Source organism: Spea bombifrons, chromosome 2 (genome assembly GCF_027358695.1).
Source record: "Spea bombifrons isolate aSpeBom1 chromosome 2, aSpeBom1.2.pri, whole genome shotgun sequence".
NCBI lineage: Eukaryota > Metazoa > Chordata > Amphibia > Anura > Pelobatidae > Spea > Spea bombifrons.
Window position 1 is genome coordinate 19,931,020 of NC_071088.1, and position 17,270 is coordinate 19,948,289.

At 40.5% G+C, this 17,270-nt stretch overlaps 1 protein-coding gene across 1 annotated transcript in view; it reads right to left on the reverse strand.

The window, feature by feature from the left end:
- Nucleotides 1-299: 299 nt before the first annotated feature.
- Nucleotides 300-17,270, reverse strand: part of SLC6A4 (solute carrier family 6 member 4) — a 33,844-nt gene continuing 16,873 nt past the window's right edge. Inside the window, exons 2-14 of the mRNA XM_053457035.1 lie at nucleotides 16,565-17,120; nucleotides 15,206-15,340; nucleotides 14,253-14,472; nucleotides 13,413-13,551; nucleotides 12,940-13,074; nucleotides 12,142-12,245; nucleotides 11,796-11,923; nucleotides 7,949-8,061; nucleotides 7,015-7,146; nucleotides 4,002-4,101; nucleotides 3,131-3,231; nucleotides 1,546-1,713; nucleotides 300-1,011 (exon numbers count right to left, since the gene is read on the reverse strand). Of these exons, the coding sequence (XP_053313010.1) occupies nucleotides 937-1,011; nucleotides 1,546-1,713; nucleotides 3,131-3,231; nucleotides 4,002-4,101; nucleotides 7,015-7,146; nucleotides 7,949-8,061; nucleotides 11,796-11,923; nucleotides 12,142-12,245; nucleotides 12,940-13,074; nucleotides 13,413-13,551; nucleotides 14,253-14,472; nucleotides 15,206-15,340; nucleotides 16,565-17,009 (1,995 nt within the window). The 5' untranslated portion in view covers nucleotides 17,010-17,120 and the 3' untranslated portion in view covers nucleotides 300-936. The remainder of the gene's footprint in view (nucleotides 1,012-1,545; nucleotides 1,714-3,130; nucleotides 3,232-4,001; nucleotides 4,102-7,014; nucleotides 7,147-7,948; nucleotides 8,062-11,795; nucleotides 11,924-12,141; nucleotides 12,246-12,939; nucleotides 13,075-13,412; nucleotides 13,552-14,252; nucleotides 14,473-15,205; nucleotides 15,341-16,564; nucleotides 17,121-17,270) is intronic.

Sequence of the window (17,270 nt, forward strand, 5' to 3'; positions counted from 1 at the left end):
TATGACAGATAACGTCAACTAAAAGGGGCAATTTCTGTGTAGGCTGATAAGTGACTTTTGAGCGCCTTCCTCGATGTGATCTCTGGAAATTATATTGCGTTTTAAAACATTAGGTGAGTGGCAAAAACCAACGATCAAAGCTCATAAGATGTAAATGTGATTACATAGTGAAAAACGTAGCCATGTGCGCAACTGATCATGTCAAAACACATCATATAGAAACTTTCGAAACAACTGACTGTAGTTCATTAGGAATGAATCAGACACTTTCCATACCCTTCTCTCGGTTAACATTAATAGAGATGATGCAGTTCCGCTAAATTACATATAAAACCAACCAGTATCTCTACACAAACTCACATATTTTCCCCTGAATCTGTAGGCAATACTTTTGGTTAATATAACTCTGTCCCTTTCATTATTGTTCATCCCTTTGTATATCCACAATTACCAGACAATTTACATCAAGGATTAAGTCCTTGAGCATAGGGTTTGATAGCGCATAATAATTCCAAGCATTAACACTTACATAGGAGGTTTGTGGAACAGAACTCTGCATTTCTATCAAAAGGTTTCCTGATCCACTAGAGATGGCGAGACGTGTACATAATTCTCTTTCTCCAAAGGTCTTCTCGCCACAGAATTAAAAGTTAACAGTTTTCATTATTTTTGACACACATACATGCAAATCACCTTTATTTTGGCTCAACTGGAACTCGGAGTTGGGCCCCTAGAATATGTGGCAAGAGTGTCTTCTTCAAAGTCCAGTATGGGAAGTAACCTGATCTGTAATTTCTGGGCTGATTTGCTGATTGGGTCTTCTGCACCTATGTTGTGGAGGAACTATAGAGTTTTGAGGTTTCAGAGAGTCTTCTCAGGCACAGAACTGGGTGAGTAAAGTCTGCAAATCGGTAAGGATCAGGTTTTGCTTCCAGGTTACACGGCATTCATGTGGATACCCCCCATGGGTATTTCTGTGTCCGTCTCCGGAGTAATGCTTTTTAGAAAACGCTGCAAAAAAATAATAAAAGTTATAAATTACTACTTCCTTAAACGTTGCTACTTGTAGAACACCTATGAAAACTAAAGGTCTCCATGCAAGAATTAAAAAAAATGAGTTTCCCCAAACTTTATAGTTTAGAAACAGGAAAAAATGTAATTTATATGGAAGATTACCCTCTCCAGGTATGCTTTTTTATTTAATTCAGACTTTCTGAGTAGTTAAGGTGAGGATATCATGCAAGTCTCCTTCGGCGCATAATTATACATGAGATCTTTCAAAATGACTTGATCCTGAGACTCTTGAAAAATTAACCCTTTGATAGCTCATTGTGAAGATGCTATATAGTAACTCGGCAAATGGCTTTAATACCGATCCACAAGGAAGCCTTCCAACTTCTAATCATTTAAAAATATACTCAATTGAAACAAGGATATCAACCATAACATACTGGTAGCAAAAGCACCAACTGTCAGCCTTATATGTGATCACAGCAGTGTAGATTAAGTATATAATAGCTAACGGGACATTGTAGACTCACTTACTTCTTTTAATGAGCCAGGGGTGCTAGCCAACTTATATACCATATAAACTGGCACACAGATAAAAGACGATGTCCCAATGCAGTAGCCCAGCACAACGCTCCATTTGGGGTAGCTGTAGTTAAACAAGCGAAGATCAGGAGGACTGGACATGAAGCTGCAAATGATGAACTGGAGGGGGAAAAGGTGGAAACATATGAATGAAATGCAGTACACTCTTTCTGTTTTATCTTGCTCCCCTTAAGGGTTTGTTAAAGTTTAGCAAAGCTATGGTTTGTTTTATTCATGAAGATCAAGTATACAAAGTCAATCTGCTGCAAATGAACCATTCAAGGGGTCACTCTGCGGATTAGACCGATTAAAAGTTTGGGCTGAAACTACTTTTTATACGTAGCTCTCCCCACAGTCTACGTCTAATGTAATACATGATATAAATGCTACATATATGAAAATCTAACATTATCGTGGACTTCCAGACATATCATTAGTTCAGTTGTAGCCAAGTTAACTATGTTTTTTGAAAGCCCTCTCTACTGCTGTTATTCCTGGCTGAATTTGTAGGGTTTAATAATAGAAGGAACATTTAACCCACTGACTCATGCTTTGTTTCTGTCTGTAAACATATTTTTACTACCAGGATACATAGTAACTAATATATACAAGACCATCAGTCACTCATGCTCTATCATAGCAACATCTGCAAAGCATGGATATTTATATAAAAATAAATAATATATATATAAATAATATAATAGAAGACACTGAACACGAGTCCCTGCAGAATTTCACTTGAAGTAGGGTGGCTTAGAACATTAGAACGTTTTGCGTCGGCTGACGTTCTGCCGAAGAGCTAACCACCTACAGCCACCTAAATCTACAGATTTCTGCTTAAATACATCTCCATGACCAGAGTGGCCTTCCGCATCACCATGATTTCCCAACAGTGATACTCAAGCCTCATCCGAGAGGAGACGTTAAAGGAGAAACGCCAGGGCTAATTCTGGAACGTGACGTCCAATATTCAGGTGCCAGACGCCAGAATGAGTAAACACTGATGTAGTAAAAGCTTTAATAAATGTTATTAATGGTCTGTTTGATCTTTCTGTTGAATACTGTTGTTTGTGTGTAGAACAGCTAACACAGAATGGTGAGGACGTTCTTATAACACGGTGTGTAAACACATATGATTGTATTATTTTGTGACCCAATGAACCAAGGTAGAAATATCAGTCTATGCCAATAATTATAAATGTAACCTCTTTCCTAGCTTTCAGTTTCCAGTCTGGGTTATCTCATGGAAAAAGCCAGTGTTCTGGAGTGGGACGCTCACATTTTCTTAGAAAAACATTTATTTTGTGAAAATGTGTTGAGGAACTGAAGCATAGCACACCATTTCCTTAAAGTCACGCATGTTGTGAGGTCACCGAAGGTTACATGATATATACCTACTGACACTCATGATGTCAGAGCAAATTACCTTCTCTCCATTTTTTTGATATGGGCATTTTGTGACATCAGACACTTATGTGAAACTGGCCTTTGAGAGGACTTTGAGAGTGCTGACTATACCGGAATAGGAAAAACTCACCAGGAGAAACATGGGACAGATTGCCACCCAGCATATCTTCCAGAACCAGCCTGGAGAGAAACCCAGCATCTCCTTCACATCTCGGCAGAACTGGTTGACACCTTCAAAAGGTTATACAAAGTTAAAGGCAGATTTGCAACAGGGAACAGGTGGGAATTTTATTGTTACGGTATTCTCCATCTGCTAGCTGGTAGTTTGGCTAGCACAAAGTTTGAGTGAAATTATATTTCTTACTTGAAGTGTACATTTTTGTTTCAGACTACTCAACAGTTTAGAAGACTGGAAAATGTTTTATCCTTTCTAAGATCAATCCAAGAAAATACATTTACAAAACATCGACATCAAAATAGTAGGCAGTTTTGATTATAAACAAGTGGATGACTCTTTATTTAACAGTAACTGCCAGCCCTGGTGTCATGTATTATTGTTAGAAAATGGGACTTCTGTCTTATTTTACTTCTCCCCTGCCGCCTTTGATGAGCAGCACTCCCATTCTACTCAATGAGTTGAACATTCCCATGTGTTAATTAGATAATGAGATAATCTCTAGGGCTAAAAATAAACCCAGTTTGGCTAAGTTTGTTCAGATTTCTTCTATTTATTTTATTACGTTTCTGCTGTAAAATTACTAAGAGTTGGAGGCCATTTACCATTAAGTGAACCATTTGAGCTTTCCTTGAAAAATATTGTGTGTAAATAGCAAACTTTACATACTGTCCTTATCTGGGTGATGGTAGCTGAAGACCCATGGTACATTATTCAAAGTTACTGCGATCGGTAATAGACTGGAAGTAACTTGAATGAATGTTTCGTGTAGGGGACACCTTTAAATCTCTTGATGATAAGGAACTCATATTATGTTTTTACTTACCATAGAACCACGACACAGCTATAGCCTCCAGGAATACTGCCGTCAGGACAGCAGGGCCTGTCGCATACTCTTCGAAGAGCTTCACCATGTAAGCACCACCCTAGAGCCAAAACCAAAACATCTAATAACCACAGACTGATCTAGAACACAGCTATCCAACAAAATGCTTTGTACTCTAAAAGGGTCAGTGCACTGCCCTGATAGCCCCACTGAAGAAAATGCATATTAAAGTTCTGTGTGAGTAATGTCCATTCCATAAAAAAATGAAAGAAAAAACATTTAAAAATGTGTAGAAGCTGCAGCCCTTCAGCTGCCCTCCTCTTCCTCCACAGTGTATTGATTCTTACCGCTGATTGGCCATTTGGACCAGCCAATCAGTGGCAGGAAACTGTTCCCATTGAAATTATGTAACTTCCGCACATTTGCATGGGGGTCTGGCCAGATCCCAGCCTATAACGTTTGCCAAGTCAGCATTGAAGGTTGACTGGAGGTAAGTATATCACAAGCATGGAGATGTATTTTGTTGAACATATCTCCTGCGCGGCAAATAGTGGTAGGAAAAGAGGCAAATTTATACAGGGGATTCTGTAGAATCCTGCCATGCATTGGTAAGGGGACCACGCAACTATAAAGTGCATTAAAGTGCATATGATGGCTGGAGTGTCCCTTTAACACATAATATTTTATTTCAAGTATGTTTTTCAAATAATCCTTATTTTTTTACCCAGCAGCTGGTTTAATCAGGAATCAGACATGTTAAGTTCTTTGGTCACTTTGATCTGCTTGTTGAAGACCTCCCATTAAACTAGTTAGTAATTTTATGAATTTATTTTGCTTTTTTTATGACTGTTGCGCTTTTATTTTATCACAGAGCAGCGAAATGTCTTTTCACATTACTTAGTCATATCGACTCACACACACACACACAAAAGAATACTCTGATGAATTAACGCTAAAGGATGACAATAACTGTATTTAATTGTAGAAAAGGGGTTGCCCCTGCAAACACAATTTGGAGCAAGATGATAAGCAGATCAAAGCTTCTCATCATCACCATCTCATTCTCATATTCTGTTTTCGGCTGACTGAATGTAATGCTGACATGTATTCAGCAAAATCTATGGCATGTATGCACAGTAAACACCTTTTATAAGCTCTGACAACCTTCAAAGCAATATCTTAAGGGTATTTTTAAAAATAATATATATACATATATTAAATAAAAGAAAGTTAGAAAGTTCACTAATGAAAGAGCTTAAGCTGTAAAATCAGACAATTTATCTTGAATTTACGACTTAATGATGGTGAACACATGCATACAATATCCACTTTACTTGCTGTAATGCACTGTTTGAGTTATTTTATTTTATAACATAATTTGTTTGGTGTTGGGGTGTTTCTGCTACCCCCACAGCTAACTGATGTATAAAATCAAGAACATAGGCAGCCATCTCCGTAGACAGACATTGGCAGTAGAATGGGTCGAACTGAAGAGCTCAGTGACTTTAAACGTCGTAGGCTTACCTGGGAACTCACAGGGTTTGACCCCATGTCTCAGGATTTTTGCTCCAATTTGGGGTCTCAGGGTGAAAGGGCCAGGTTCTCAGGGTCACGCAATCTGGAGCTTAATCCTTGTATTCTACGCTGCTCTGGCCATATATAAGACTCCTAACTGGTGCTTTTGCTACCAATGTGTTATGGTTGATATCCCTGCTTGACTGCAGGGGACTCAAGTGTATCTTGAAATAATGACAAGTCAAGGTTTCCATGAGGACCAGTATTAGAGCCATTTGGTTAACACATTTGGGGAGTCGTTATAAATAATCTTTAAAATGGGCTGTTAAAGGGTTTCAAGAGTTTCAGGCTCAGCTGGTTTAGAAGGTTCCCATGGATGGTCATATAATGCCATCCTTGCCACAAATAAGTTTGTGGAATTTCTGCCCTGGTCCACTGTAAGTGATATTATTGTGAAGTAGAAATGTCTAGGAGTAACAACAGTTCAGCTATAGGCATTAGACCACGCACACTCACGCACCCACTCACACGCACATGTAAGCACCATCAGCACAAGCACTGTGCGTCGAGAACTTCACGAAATGGGTTTCTATGGCCGAGCTTCTGCACATAAGCCAAAGATCACTAGGTGCAATGCCAATCGTCGCCTGAGGTGGTGTAACGCACACTGCCACGGGACTCTGGAGGACCGGAAACATGTTCTCTGGGGTGATGGATCACTCATCACTTTCTGAAAGTCTAATGGACAAATCATAGAACTCTACCTACCAGAACACACAGTGCCTACCGTAGCTATCTTGTATTTTTATTTTGAAACACATAACATCAGAGGAAATAAGAGGGTTATTCGTGTGCCTTTCCCAAGCAGTTAAGAAAAATCCGAATGTTAAAGATCCCTTAGTAGCTAACAAGCTACTCTGCTTAAAGTTTTACTTTTTTCCCTCTCACATTTGTTCTCGTTTCCTGTGATTTCATGTCTTCTGATATATGGTTCTCACACAGAATAATTGAAACATTAAAGCAACAAGCAGAAATAAAATGTGTATGGCTAATGTAACATATGGACTCCTATGTTCTTTCAGTAATCATGGGGGTCCTCTAACTGAAAGCCCGACTTTAGAATGTTCTGTGGTAAAGCAATATGCACGGGGAGGCTTTGGGTAGGAAATGTCCCCTAAATATTACACAACAACCTACAATGGGGAACTCCAGGTCAGTAGATAAACTAGAATAATAACACAATTAGAAACCAAACAAGCCACATTGCTGTCTCTTACACTGTTTTAAAGTTCCTATGGATGTCTCACCACCATAGATCTTCCACCTTATAGTTTCATCCTTCATTACTCATAAATGCATTTCCTTTCCTCGTCATGTATGTATGTATGTATGTATGTACTGTTGGTATCCACAAGCTTTTGAAAAATAAACAATCATAAAACAGCAAAGTCGGATTTGTGAATAAATGCTTTGGGAGTTTGGAATAAAATTGACTTACAAATGTCAGTGTAGAGAGCGCCCCAAGGAAACAGACGGAGATCAGGAGGAAGACGAAAAGCTCCCGACGTTTCCCCCATACGTGTGGGAATTCATCCAATACCGCGGTTATGACCCCCTCCAGACCTGCAAACTTGTTACATAGAAATATTGGGTTTACCAAGCTACATATCGCCCTGTCCTTGTATTGGACATACAGCTGTGAGAATATCCAGTGCCAGTGGGCATTCTTAAGTAGTAAAACCTTTTAGACAATAATTCACATAGGAGTCCACCTCTAGAGCGAGTGAGATGTTGGATGATATATTCTGATAACAAGCATATAGTGTTAACATATTGCTCATGAAGACATTATAGGATATGTTGTAGATAGTGTGTGTCTCTAAATGTCTATATTCTTCCACGTGCTAAGCTTAAGGAGCTCTGCTAGCCACAATATCCTAGTATAAAGTATCCCAGTATCCTATATCTCAAAATATTCAATATTTAAATCATTAGATTGGAAGATGTTTGAGCAGAGCCCTCCACATCTGTTGTCTCTGTAAGTCAAATTGTTATGTTATATACTACTTGTTATGTCCTGTCTTCCCATTGTACAGCGCTACGGAATAAGATGGCAATATATAATAATAATAATTAAAATAGTAACCTGGATAATTTTGTATAGCTAATGTGTAGATAATGTAAATCTAAGTAATTATACAGATGTGAATATGTGAATGTGATCATGAATGTGTAAGTGTGTGTTAGTGAGTGTGAGTGGATGTCTGTTGGCATGAGTGTATAAATCTGTGCAAATGTGGAAGTGTGTGTGTAAAAATGTGTGCCGATGGGTGTGCCAAATATAGGATCTTCCCCGGGTGTCAAGTACGCCCCGTGTAGGAGGCATATATACATGTATCTGCCTTTCTATCTGTCGGTAAATGTTCACTTACTGTGCTGTCGAGCCCAAGAGTGATTAACATCAAGAAGAATATAATTGCAAAGAAAGTAGATGCTGGCATGTTTGCAATTGCCTCTGCATAGGTGATGAATAGAAGGCTGGGACCTGGAAGAGGAGAAACAGGAGAAGGTTATAGTTTGAGTAAATAAATCATAGTTAATCATTTCCATGAAATATTTGTAATATATTGTACATACGTTCATACTAAAGAGATGTCATAGATGCTCAGTTTGGTGATTACATGTCAACTAAGGCTTATATGCCATTCATATGAACATTGCATACTGAAAAACGGGGAGATTTACAGGTGGGCCGGCCGGTCAGCACTGGGGCCGTGTTGATGCCTATGTGGACCGACGGCCGCCTATCAAGGGCCTGCAGCTTACCGCTATGGCCCTTGCACATTGTACGAGCAAACTCTTTTCTTACCCAGGGGAAGCAGGAACCTGGGTGGGAAAAGAGTTTCCGTGCACAGTATGTGAACGCCACAGCGGTAAGCTACATGCCATTGGGCAGCATAGACATCAATGCGACCCCAGTGCTGCTCGGCCGGCACTTGGACCAGAGAAATTTGCAGGCGAGGTAAAGGGGTGCGGAAGTTTGAATTAATGCATGAATAAGTGAGTATATTAGTCAATGACTTTACAAGTATTTGGGGGCAGAAATGGTAAAGGCAGACTAGGGACATAGATTGCACAGACAAGCTGCTTGACGCCACTGACAAGCTGCCTGGGGGCAAAGATGGCTCGGACATGGTGTTTGGGGGAACAGATGGCACAGACAAGCTGATTGGGGCAAATGTGGTAGTGTGGGACATGTTGCTTGAGAAACTGGGGTGCCCTGGGGCAATTTTCAGACCAGGGCCCTGCACAAAATATTTTGTATTGATAGGATAAACAAAGGATGATTTTCTGCTAATGCAGTCTACAAATGTAAAGCCTTCAGAAGGCAGGACCCAGTTCTAGGAAACTGATTATAAAGAAAGTCCAATTTTAGCCCATTAACAGCAGCTTTATCCTTCACCGTAAGTAACCCCCTCATTGAAGACAATTAATCTGAAATATTTGAAGAAATTCACAATGTAAATTCCATCAACATGACAATCTGGTTATTTAAATAAATTGAGACTTTTGACTTTGACCACAAGGTGCGAGGTGTCCATGTGTGAATTTTTGTGCCTAATGTGGAAGCCTGAAATTGTTGAAATGATTGAAGAGAAAATATAATTATGACAGTTATTAGGATATTTCCATTTTTTTTCCATTTCGGTACAGATGATGCATGTGACCTATTCTAATTCCAGGATTATCATGTTTAATGTCTACTCATGCAAAAGGAAGCCCATAGACAACCATCAAGATGTGGCTATTCTACAAGTATGCTGGATTTTTCTAGACAATTGTCCAGGAAATTAATTTAGCTTCAGAGTTGGAGGATGGTAATGCTCCTCATTAGTAACTGTCAATCAGCGCGTGGTGTTAGCAAACCTTTCTTGGTTTCCCCAGATATGTGGAATAGTTCGCAGTTCACTGACTGCTTGATGAACAGGGGTTTAGACAGTAAAATCTGCAGAGCCCTCACTAACCTCCGTGTTGGGGAATCTATGCTGTCACTTGTTTTTTTTGCACAGGGAGACATTTAAAAAGAAATCTATACATATCCATTGATATTTATTGGCGTGTTCTAGACATGAGGCACATAGGATGGAAGCTTTTACCTCCATATCTACATTGCCCTTGTGTTCTTACACTACTAACGCCTGGCTGCTCGGAACAGCTTAAATGCCTGGAGCAGCATGTTTGGACGTCCGCATCTGCTGTCCATTCAATATATATACGTGTACAGCTACATGCTGACAGTTACCTCTACATCTCTGATTCATGAAGAGGTATGAGCTAGTTAACCATTTACATACTAAAGCAAGGTTTGGCAACCTGTAGCTAATGCTGAAATATAATTCCTGAACAATGGATAGCTAAAGCAGGCTCATTGGCACTGATGTTACACAACAACCCCTAGAAACATCAAGTAATGAAGCCTGTCCCTTCCCATTTACAACTTGAAGGGAGCAGAAGAAGCGAGACTGGCGCCTGAAAAAATATTGACTGATTCACTATAGACCACTAGGATACTGGTAAACATTAAAGTGTCCCAGGCAGCCTCCTCAAAGAACAAGAAATGTTAAAGTACTTTAAATATGTGTTCTTCAACCTGTAGGGAATAAAAAAGCTGCCTTTTGGGAGAAGCTGCAGCACCATACCCCGCCCTGCTTCATGCTACTGCTTGACTTCTTAAAGTATCAAATCAGTGGCAAGAAAGGGTAATGTCTCACTACAAGCCTCCCGTCCGAACCCTCGCCGAGCCAGCGGTCAGTATATCACATGGCAGTTAATATAAAGTGAAGAGGCAAATGCATTTGGGGGATTCTTACATTCTCAAGGGGGCCACTCAGCTATCATAAGCATTAATGTACATATGAATCCCGCATTGTATATTTAGGACATGGACTCATGGATTCATATTTCTCTTTCATTGTTTTTATATAAGGGTATGTATATCAAGATATTATTAAGGAATGAGCTGCATTGGGCAAATGTTTCTGTATAAAGGAGCTTGAATTAGTGATGTTTTATGTTTGAGTCTCTGGAAATCTTTATACAAATTTGAAATCCAAACTATTCCAGATAAGGCTATACATATTATAAATATATATTATGCCACCTAGTAAAATGAATAAATGTAAAATTATAAATTGTGAAAACTTAGAATCCTCAACACACGGCCCATATTTACAAACAAGGCAGATATGATAACCTATACACAATGCTGTGTATACATGAAGGGGTCCAGGGCAAGCTCCCCCAGCCAGGGCTCCAGGCAGCACTTTTGAAGAGGCGCTCAGCAGTAAAGCAGCGCACACTGTGGCAGAGCAGGGAGACTCGCCGCAGGACTGCTGCAAGGTAAGTGAAGTACAAGGGGGGGTAGGGTAGATAATAGGGAGGGAGGGAGAGGAAGGGTAGATAATAGGGAGGGAGGGAGAGGAAGGGTAGATAATAGGGAGGAAGGGTAGATAATGACCCCTGGCGGCGGCGGCGGCAGGGGCGTCATTTTCAACTTCACCCCAGGCGGCATTATGTCTTGGGCCGGCCCTGCCCCCAGCTGTACCCAAGAGGAGGTCGGTGCAGCTTCTAGCTGACCTCACCTCATCTAATGCTGAACACTGGGATATGACATCATATTCAACATAGGGTGACCACATCAGCCATGTTTTTCAGGACACATATATTTTTTACATATTGCTGACCAGCCCAGACATAGTGCTGCCCTGGAGTATGGAGGATGTATAACTAACTAATTGGTTCCCTTCCCTTCCATCCCAGGCACTGCAAGGCAGAACTTTACCTGTGCTGGCCCCCACTATATAAAGAACCTTATATGTGTCAATGGAAAACATGGCCGATGTAGTCACCCTTATTCAACAACAGGGGACATTCAGGAAACAAGCGAAGTAATGTGAAGAAAGGTCTGTGCAGACTATGGCGGCTGCTGAGGGGGCCCAAGGGGCAGCTTCCATAGGCTGTTAAGGTAAGCCTACCCTGAGGCATCTATCCCTTTTACCCAACTTGGATAGATGTAACATGGGTAAAACCTCCAACTTTATGCAAACTTTTCCTAGCCTGGTACATTGGTTTAAGAGAATATTATCAAAGATACATTTGTCACATCTAAGCAGATCTCCCCAATGGTGTTGATGTCAGTACAATATACAATATATATATAAAAATATTATGCAGTTTAATAGACTTCAGAAATCCAGATCAATTACATATATAAATTACCTGTATCTTTGGCAACTTCGGACACATCTAGATTCCTCATTTCAGCCATATAACCCAGGACAGTAAAGATGACAAAACCAGACATAAAACTGGTCAAGCAGTTCACTGTGCTCGTTATCAGTGCGTCCCTGAAACAAGACCGTCACGCACAGTGAGTTGTGTGTTACAGGAATATATGTCACGTTGGAAACAGTTACATATATGCAATCAGACAGTAGACTCTCAGTACCAGTGTGCTGATGATTTAACTATTATTAAATCTATAGGTGCAAATTGGATTTGCCATTGCCACCTGTGGTGGTCATCAGCAGCGGTAGCAACAAAAAAACGTACATATGATACTAACTGGTAGCAGTTGTTGTGAAACTTGTTATAGCTGGCAAAAGCCAGCAAGACTCCAAATCCCGGGCCAAGGGAAAAGAATATCTGTGCAGCAGCATCGACCCAGACCTGCAAAGAGAGAGCAAAGAAGTTACTGCCATGAAAAAAGCTAAATGGCAACCAAGGGTTAGACAAACCATCTAGCAAGCCAAGCAAACACTCGGTGGGACAGTGCCAGATGGCACAGGACACTTACCGCCTGGCTGATGTATGCTGCACAAGTGTGAAAGCGTATCTTTCTGCTGTGCATGTGTTGTTTATCAGCAACTGGCCTTAAAGTGCCAGAGCACTAAAATTCCTAGTCCCACCCTGACCAATATTAGGTTGAATTGCACAGGATCCATTGTCATTGCCTGAGATAGGTTTGGGTACAATAAGGTCCTGTTGCTGTTCATAGACAATAGGGAATATATTCAGGTACTTTTTTTAGTATATTACCCTCACTTACTCCATCAGGCGCTCTCACTCTCAGTGTCTCTCTACCTTATCTGTCGACTCCTTCTGTGTCCCTGTCTCCTTTCCCCAACAATATTTCTTAACATACTAACACTATGAAGCTATGGGATATTATCAAGCTCCACATGGCAGATGTTAATTTCCTTACCTTCTCTGTTTTCTTTTTACTAAACAAATATACCATCAGATCAATGAGATCATGTATGAAAGAAAGTTCTTGGGGCAAATTTAGGTCCTTGGTGCTGTCTATAATAAAGTATGAACAGTATCTCGTTTTCTGATAGTAACTCCATCAGCATTCTCTTACCTCTGTAGTCAGCAACTTCTTCCAGTCTGGCTGCAGGTAGAATAAGACGCCCCTCCAGGCCCCGGGAAGTGTAGCTCCTCGTATTAATAGTAGGGTGAGGACAATGTATGGAAATGTAGCGGTAACCCACACAACCTAGTAGGGAAGCAGGCATCAATATGTTATAATGCTGCATACTCCAAAATTAGCCCAACACAAGTAAGCAGTGCTCTATGGATTTGTGCCAGAGAAGACAATGTAGTCCACGTGTCTAAGGTGAGTTTGGTGGTGGGGGTTATAGGACATTTGTAGATGGGGAGAAAAAAATAATTGGAAGAAGAGCGCATAATAGCTTATTTGGGTAAAAGGATGAAAAGGCTTAGACTAGAGGAAGAAAGGGAGCTTCGCAAATTGTGGTGAAATGATTAGCGTCTCTTGCATACTGTAATTTCCTGCCTATAATGTGACCTCACTGGATAACGTTTAATCCTTACCTTTCCAGATGTTTTCACCCCCTTCCATATGCTGAAGTAGACTACAGTGAAAATGAAGAGTAAACAGAGTGTGAGCTGCCAACTGATGCCCCCAAGCTCCTGTAGACCTTTGGACTTGTTGATCTGAAGCACTAGCCGGCTGAAAAATACCAAGGAGAGCCTGTATTTAAATCTTCATAGAACCTTTACTGGGTATTTGAATAAATGATGGATCTGTAAAAGCAACTTTATTTCTGCTGTCATATTTAAGTAACAAGTATGAGAGACCACCTCACCTGGTCAAGTTTTCATGGTCTCTACACAATACCCCTGGTGCACCAGTCCACATTTTGATTCTTATGAATGATCTACTTGTGCTATTGAAACCACCACCTGGGCTACACAAGGAAATCTGAAAACCCAAAAGCCTTCCAAAAACTCCAATTAACCTTTCACAACAAAACAAGTGACTGGCAGGAATTATAGTAAGTAATGTCGCTCACAGCGCTAGAAGACCATATTCGCCTCCCTCCCACAGACTATTGGAGGTTCATCTGTAGTTGAAAGACTCTGGTCGAGGCTCTAGTCCCTTAAATGGTAAACATTCTCCAGTCTATTGTATTACATTTGGAACTTGCTACAGAGAGGGGAAATTAATTGGCAGCTCAAACAATACTTCCCAGAGATGAAGCGGTCAAATATGGCACAATTGTGCATTTAAAAATAATTTAATTTGTATCACAACTCAAAAGAGGTTTTGATACATAATTCTAATTTTCCTTCCAAGTTTTGTTCTACTTTGTCTGCCAAATCATCACCCCTGAGGGCATATTATTCCTTACCACACTTACATGCACTTACGTGTAAAATTCCTCTGCTGGAGAGATGGAGCTGTTGAACCAGGTGACGCTGCTGTTCTGGAAGTAATTGGTGCAATTGTCTGTATTCCACTCGTTGTAGCAGCTGGTCCAAGGCAGCTCAGCCCGGAATGAGAACATGAGGTAGTAAAGTGCCCAGGCCATGATGGTATTGTAATAAAATGCTACATACAGAGCGATCACACATATAGTATAACCAATCCCTGGGGAGGGATAGAAAAAAAATACTTGCATTATAATGTACTATACAACTTCTACACTCTGTTTATGGACCCCAGAGGGTCAGCTGCTTGCCAGGGAATACCTTTCCCAATCCCAATGTGAGCATCTATCACAAGTTAAACTACCCTTCAAAAAAGAAACTGTTTGGTAGAAAATGTAGGCCTTTTTTACCCATCTTTTATAAAAGTCCAAACTAAACTACCATCCGACTGCATCAGTGGTGTGGAAATAAGCGTTGATATAGGTTTGGGGGTTCCTTTCTTCAGGTTACTCATAGGACCTGCATCAATAATTAGCAATATGTGTAGAATTACGAATGGGACATGACTAAGTGGTGGGTAGCCACAATATTTGTGGTCCCAATCCACTGTTCATCCATTCCTACTTTATATTGTAGCACAGGGGCGTAGGGGGGTCTAGATGGGGTAGCTTGGAAACCAGGGGGTCCGTGCACACTTATACTTATATCTCCTTACAAGGTTCCTAACGGAACAGGAATTGCTGTGACCAAGGTCATAGGTTTTTTTTTATGAAAAATGACATCTCTTACAGCAAACCTACAAGTGGGTTGCTTGCTCCAGCTTCCAGGTAATTGCATGGCGATATAGTACGAAGGGGTGAAGGGTGGTAGAGAACACCAACATTAATGTAAATAACATAACAGTGCTTCTCCCATTTCCTCTGCGCACAGATTTGAACTTCACCTTATCTTACCTTTAAATAAGGGACAGATTTTCCTCCATATAGATATGCAGCCATTCCTATGATACTGACCCAAAGCCAGCTCCATATAAAACAGAGGTATCCCACCAAAGACAGCCATGATCACGTATGGAATAAGAAAGGCTCCTGAAAACATACAAAGTGGTTAATAGGGGATGCAACTTGCTGAACCCCCAATCAACTTATTTAATCATATGAGCCAATTTGGTTGCAGCCAAAATATTTGTGAAGCAATGGCTTTTCACATTATATAAAGAGTTTTGCTAATTTCAGCTTTCAATTTCCACCAATTGAATGGGATTCCATATTTTTTCATATTAGCTTAAATAAATCAATATTATCTATGGGAAATGCCAGAATGCCTAGCAAGATTAACAAATGCTGCTCCCACTACAACAATGTTATTTTACATTGAATACTGTATGATTCATTGTTTTCGAAAATAAGATTTGAATAAAAGTTCTAAAGTAAGTATTTTTTATTAAAAGGCACTGGTACAAAGCTTTGGCCTCGTCACCATTCTGTGACATAAGTGCACTAGCTGGATAGTTTGAAAACTGCCCCTTGGCTTCTCTAATATGAAGATTTTACCCCACAAGCAGATCCATTTAATATGTTTTATTAGCTTTCAATGAAGCCCCTTCTGACTGTGTTGTACATTGTGTCTGAAAGACATGTTCTGGGCTGCTGTCACTGGGCCATGTCCTGTCCAAACCACTAGAGAACAGACAAGCATGTCACATAGAAACAGCCCAAACAGGCTGCATGAATTGACATGTTCTTTCAAATGCTGCTATCATAGTTATTCTTTTTTCTGTGAAAATACAAACGGTATTTTAATGGTCACTTTGACAAACTGTGGTGAAATGTCCTTATCAAAGAGAAATGTAGTAATACTTTACTCTGTGGAATGACTACGATTCAGGAGCAACAGGTTGTAGCTTGTGCAATTACAAAGAAGAAGCCAGGTTAATTATTAGAGGCCTGTTACCCAGTGATTTTTTACGAGTGGGTGCTGCTCTAGGCTGCCGTCCAAACCTACACTCCGAGCCCCCTTGCGCTTATTGTGCGAAGATGGAGCTGCAGCTGCACAGCGTCGTGAACTGGGATGGGATCTCTGCATTGCACATGGAGCACATGACACAGACCTGTGCTTGAGCAATATAGATCTCAGCTCCTACTCTAGGGTTAAATAAGTGTCTGCTGGTTATATGAAGAAAACATAGCATTCTGAAAGGTTTATGGTCCTCTCCGCCAGTGACTACTGGTTACAGCATAGAATGAAAAACGATTTAATGGAATTTTTAGCAATACAGGTAATAAGAACATATGAAGCTTTAGAACACTGACCTCCTCCATTCTGGTAGCAGATATAAGGAAACCTCCAAACATTACCCAGGTCAACTGCATAGCCAATAACAGAAAGAAGGAAGTCTATTTTTTTACTCCATGTTTCTCTCTCCCCTGTTTCTGTCTGCAAATGTTGCACCTCAGCCCTGCATGAGGGAATGAGTGTGAGTGCTGGGGTCGAACTTTCATCCACTCCATTTCTGGTACCATTGCAGGGTGTCTCAGGACTCTGCACAGCTAGGTATTTGTTGGATAAGGGGCCAAGCTCTGTTCTCTCCCCAGGGCTTGGATGCACCTTGTTGTGCTCCTCAGATAGACGTAAAGATGGCTTGCAGTTCCTCAGCAGCTGTCCATCCTTTTTGCATTCTGAGCGGGCCCTACAGGTCAGAGGTTCTTTTTCAGAGCCCAAGGATGGGCTTTCTGTGCAGGCTGGCTTTCTTTCCATCCTCTTGGTTAGGTAAAGTTGTGGCTGAGGCCCATTGGCACTATGTAGGTGCCGAGTTAGACTTGTGTGTTGTCACTGGGTCTTAGGTGTTTTTTTCTGAATCCAGTTCTCCTAGTAGAGATACAAAAACAGTATATGAGTGAATATACAAGAAGAGAACAAACTATGCATTATGTACCTAGAGACATGAGATTCACACACTTGTGTGTAATGACTTGGATGAATGTATAGATTATAAACCATATGAGGTAATTGTCTGAT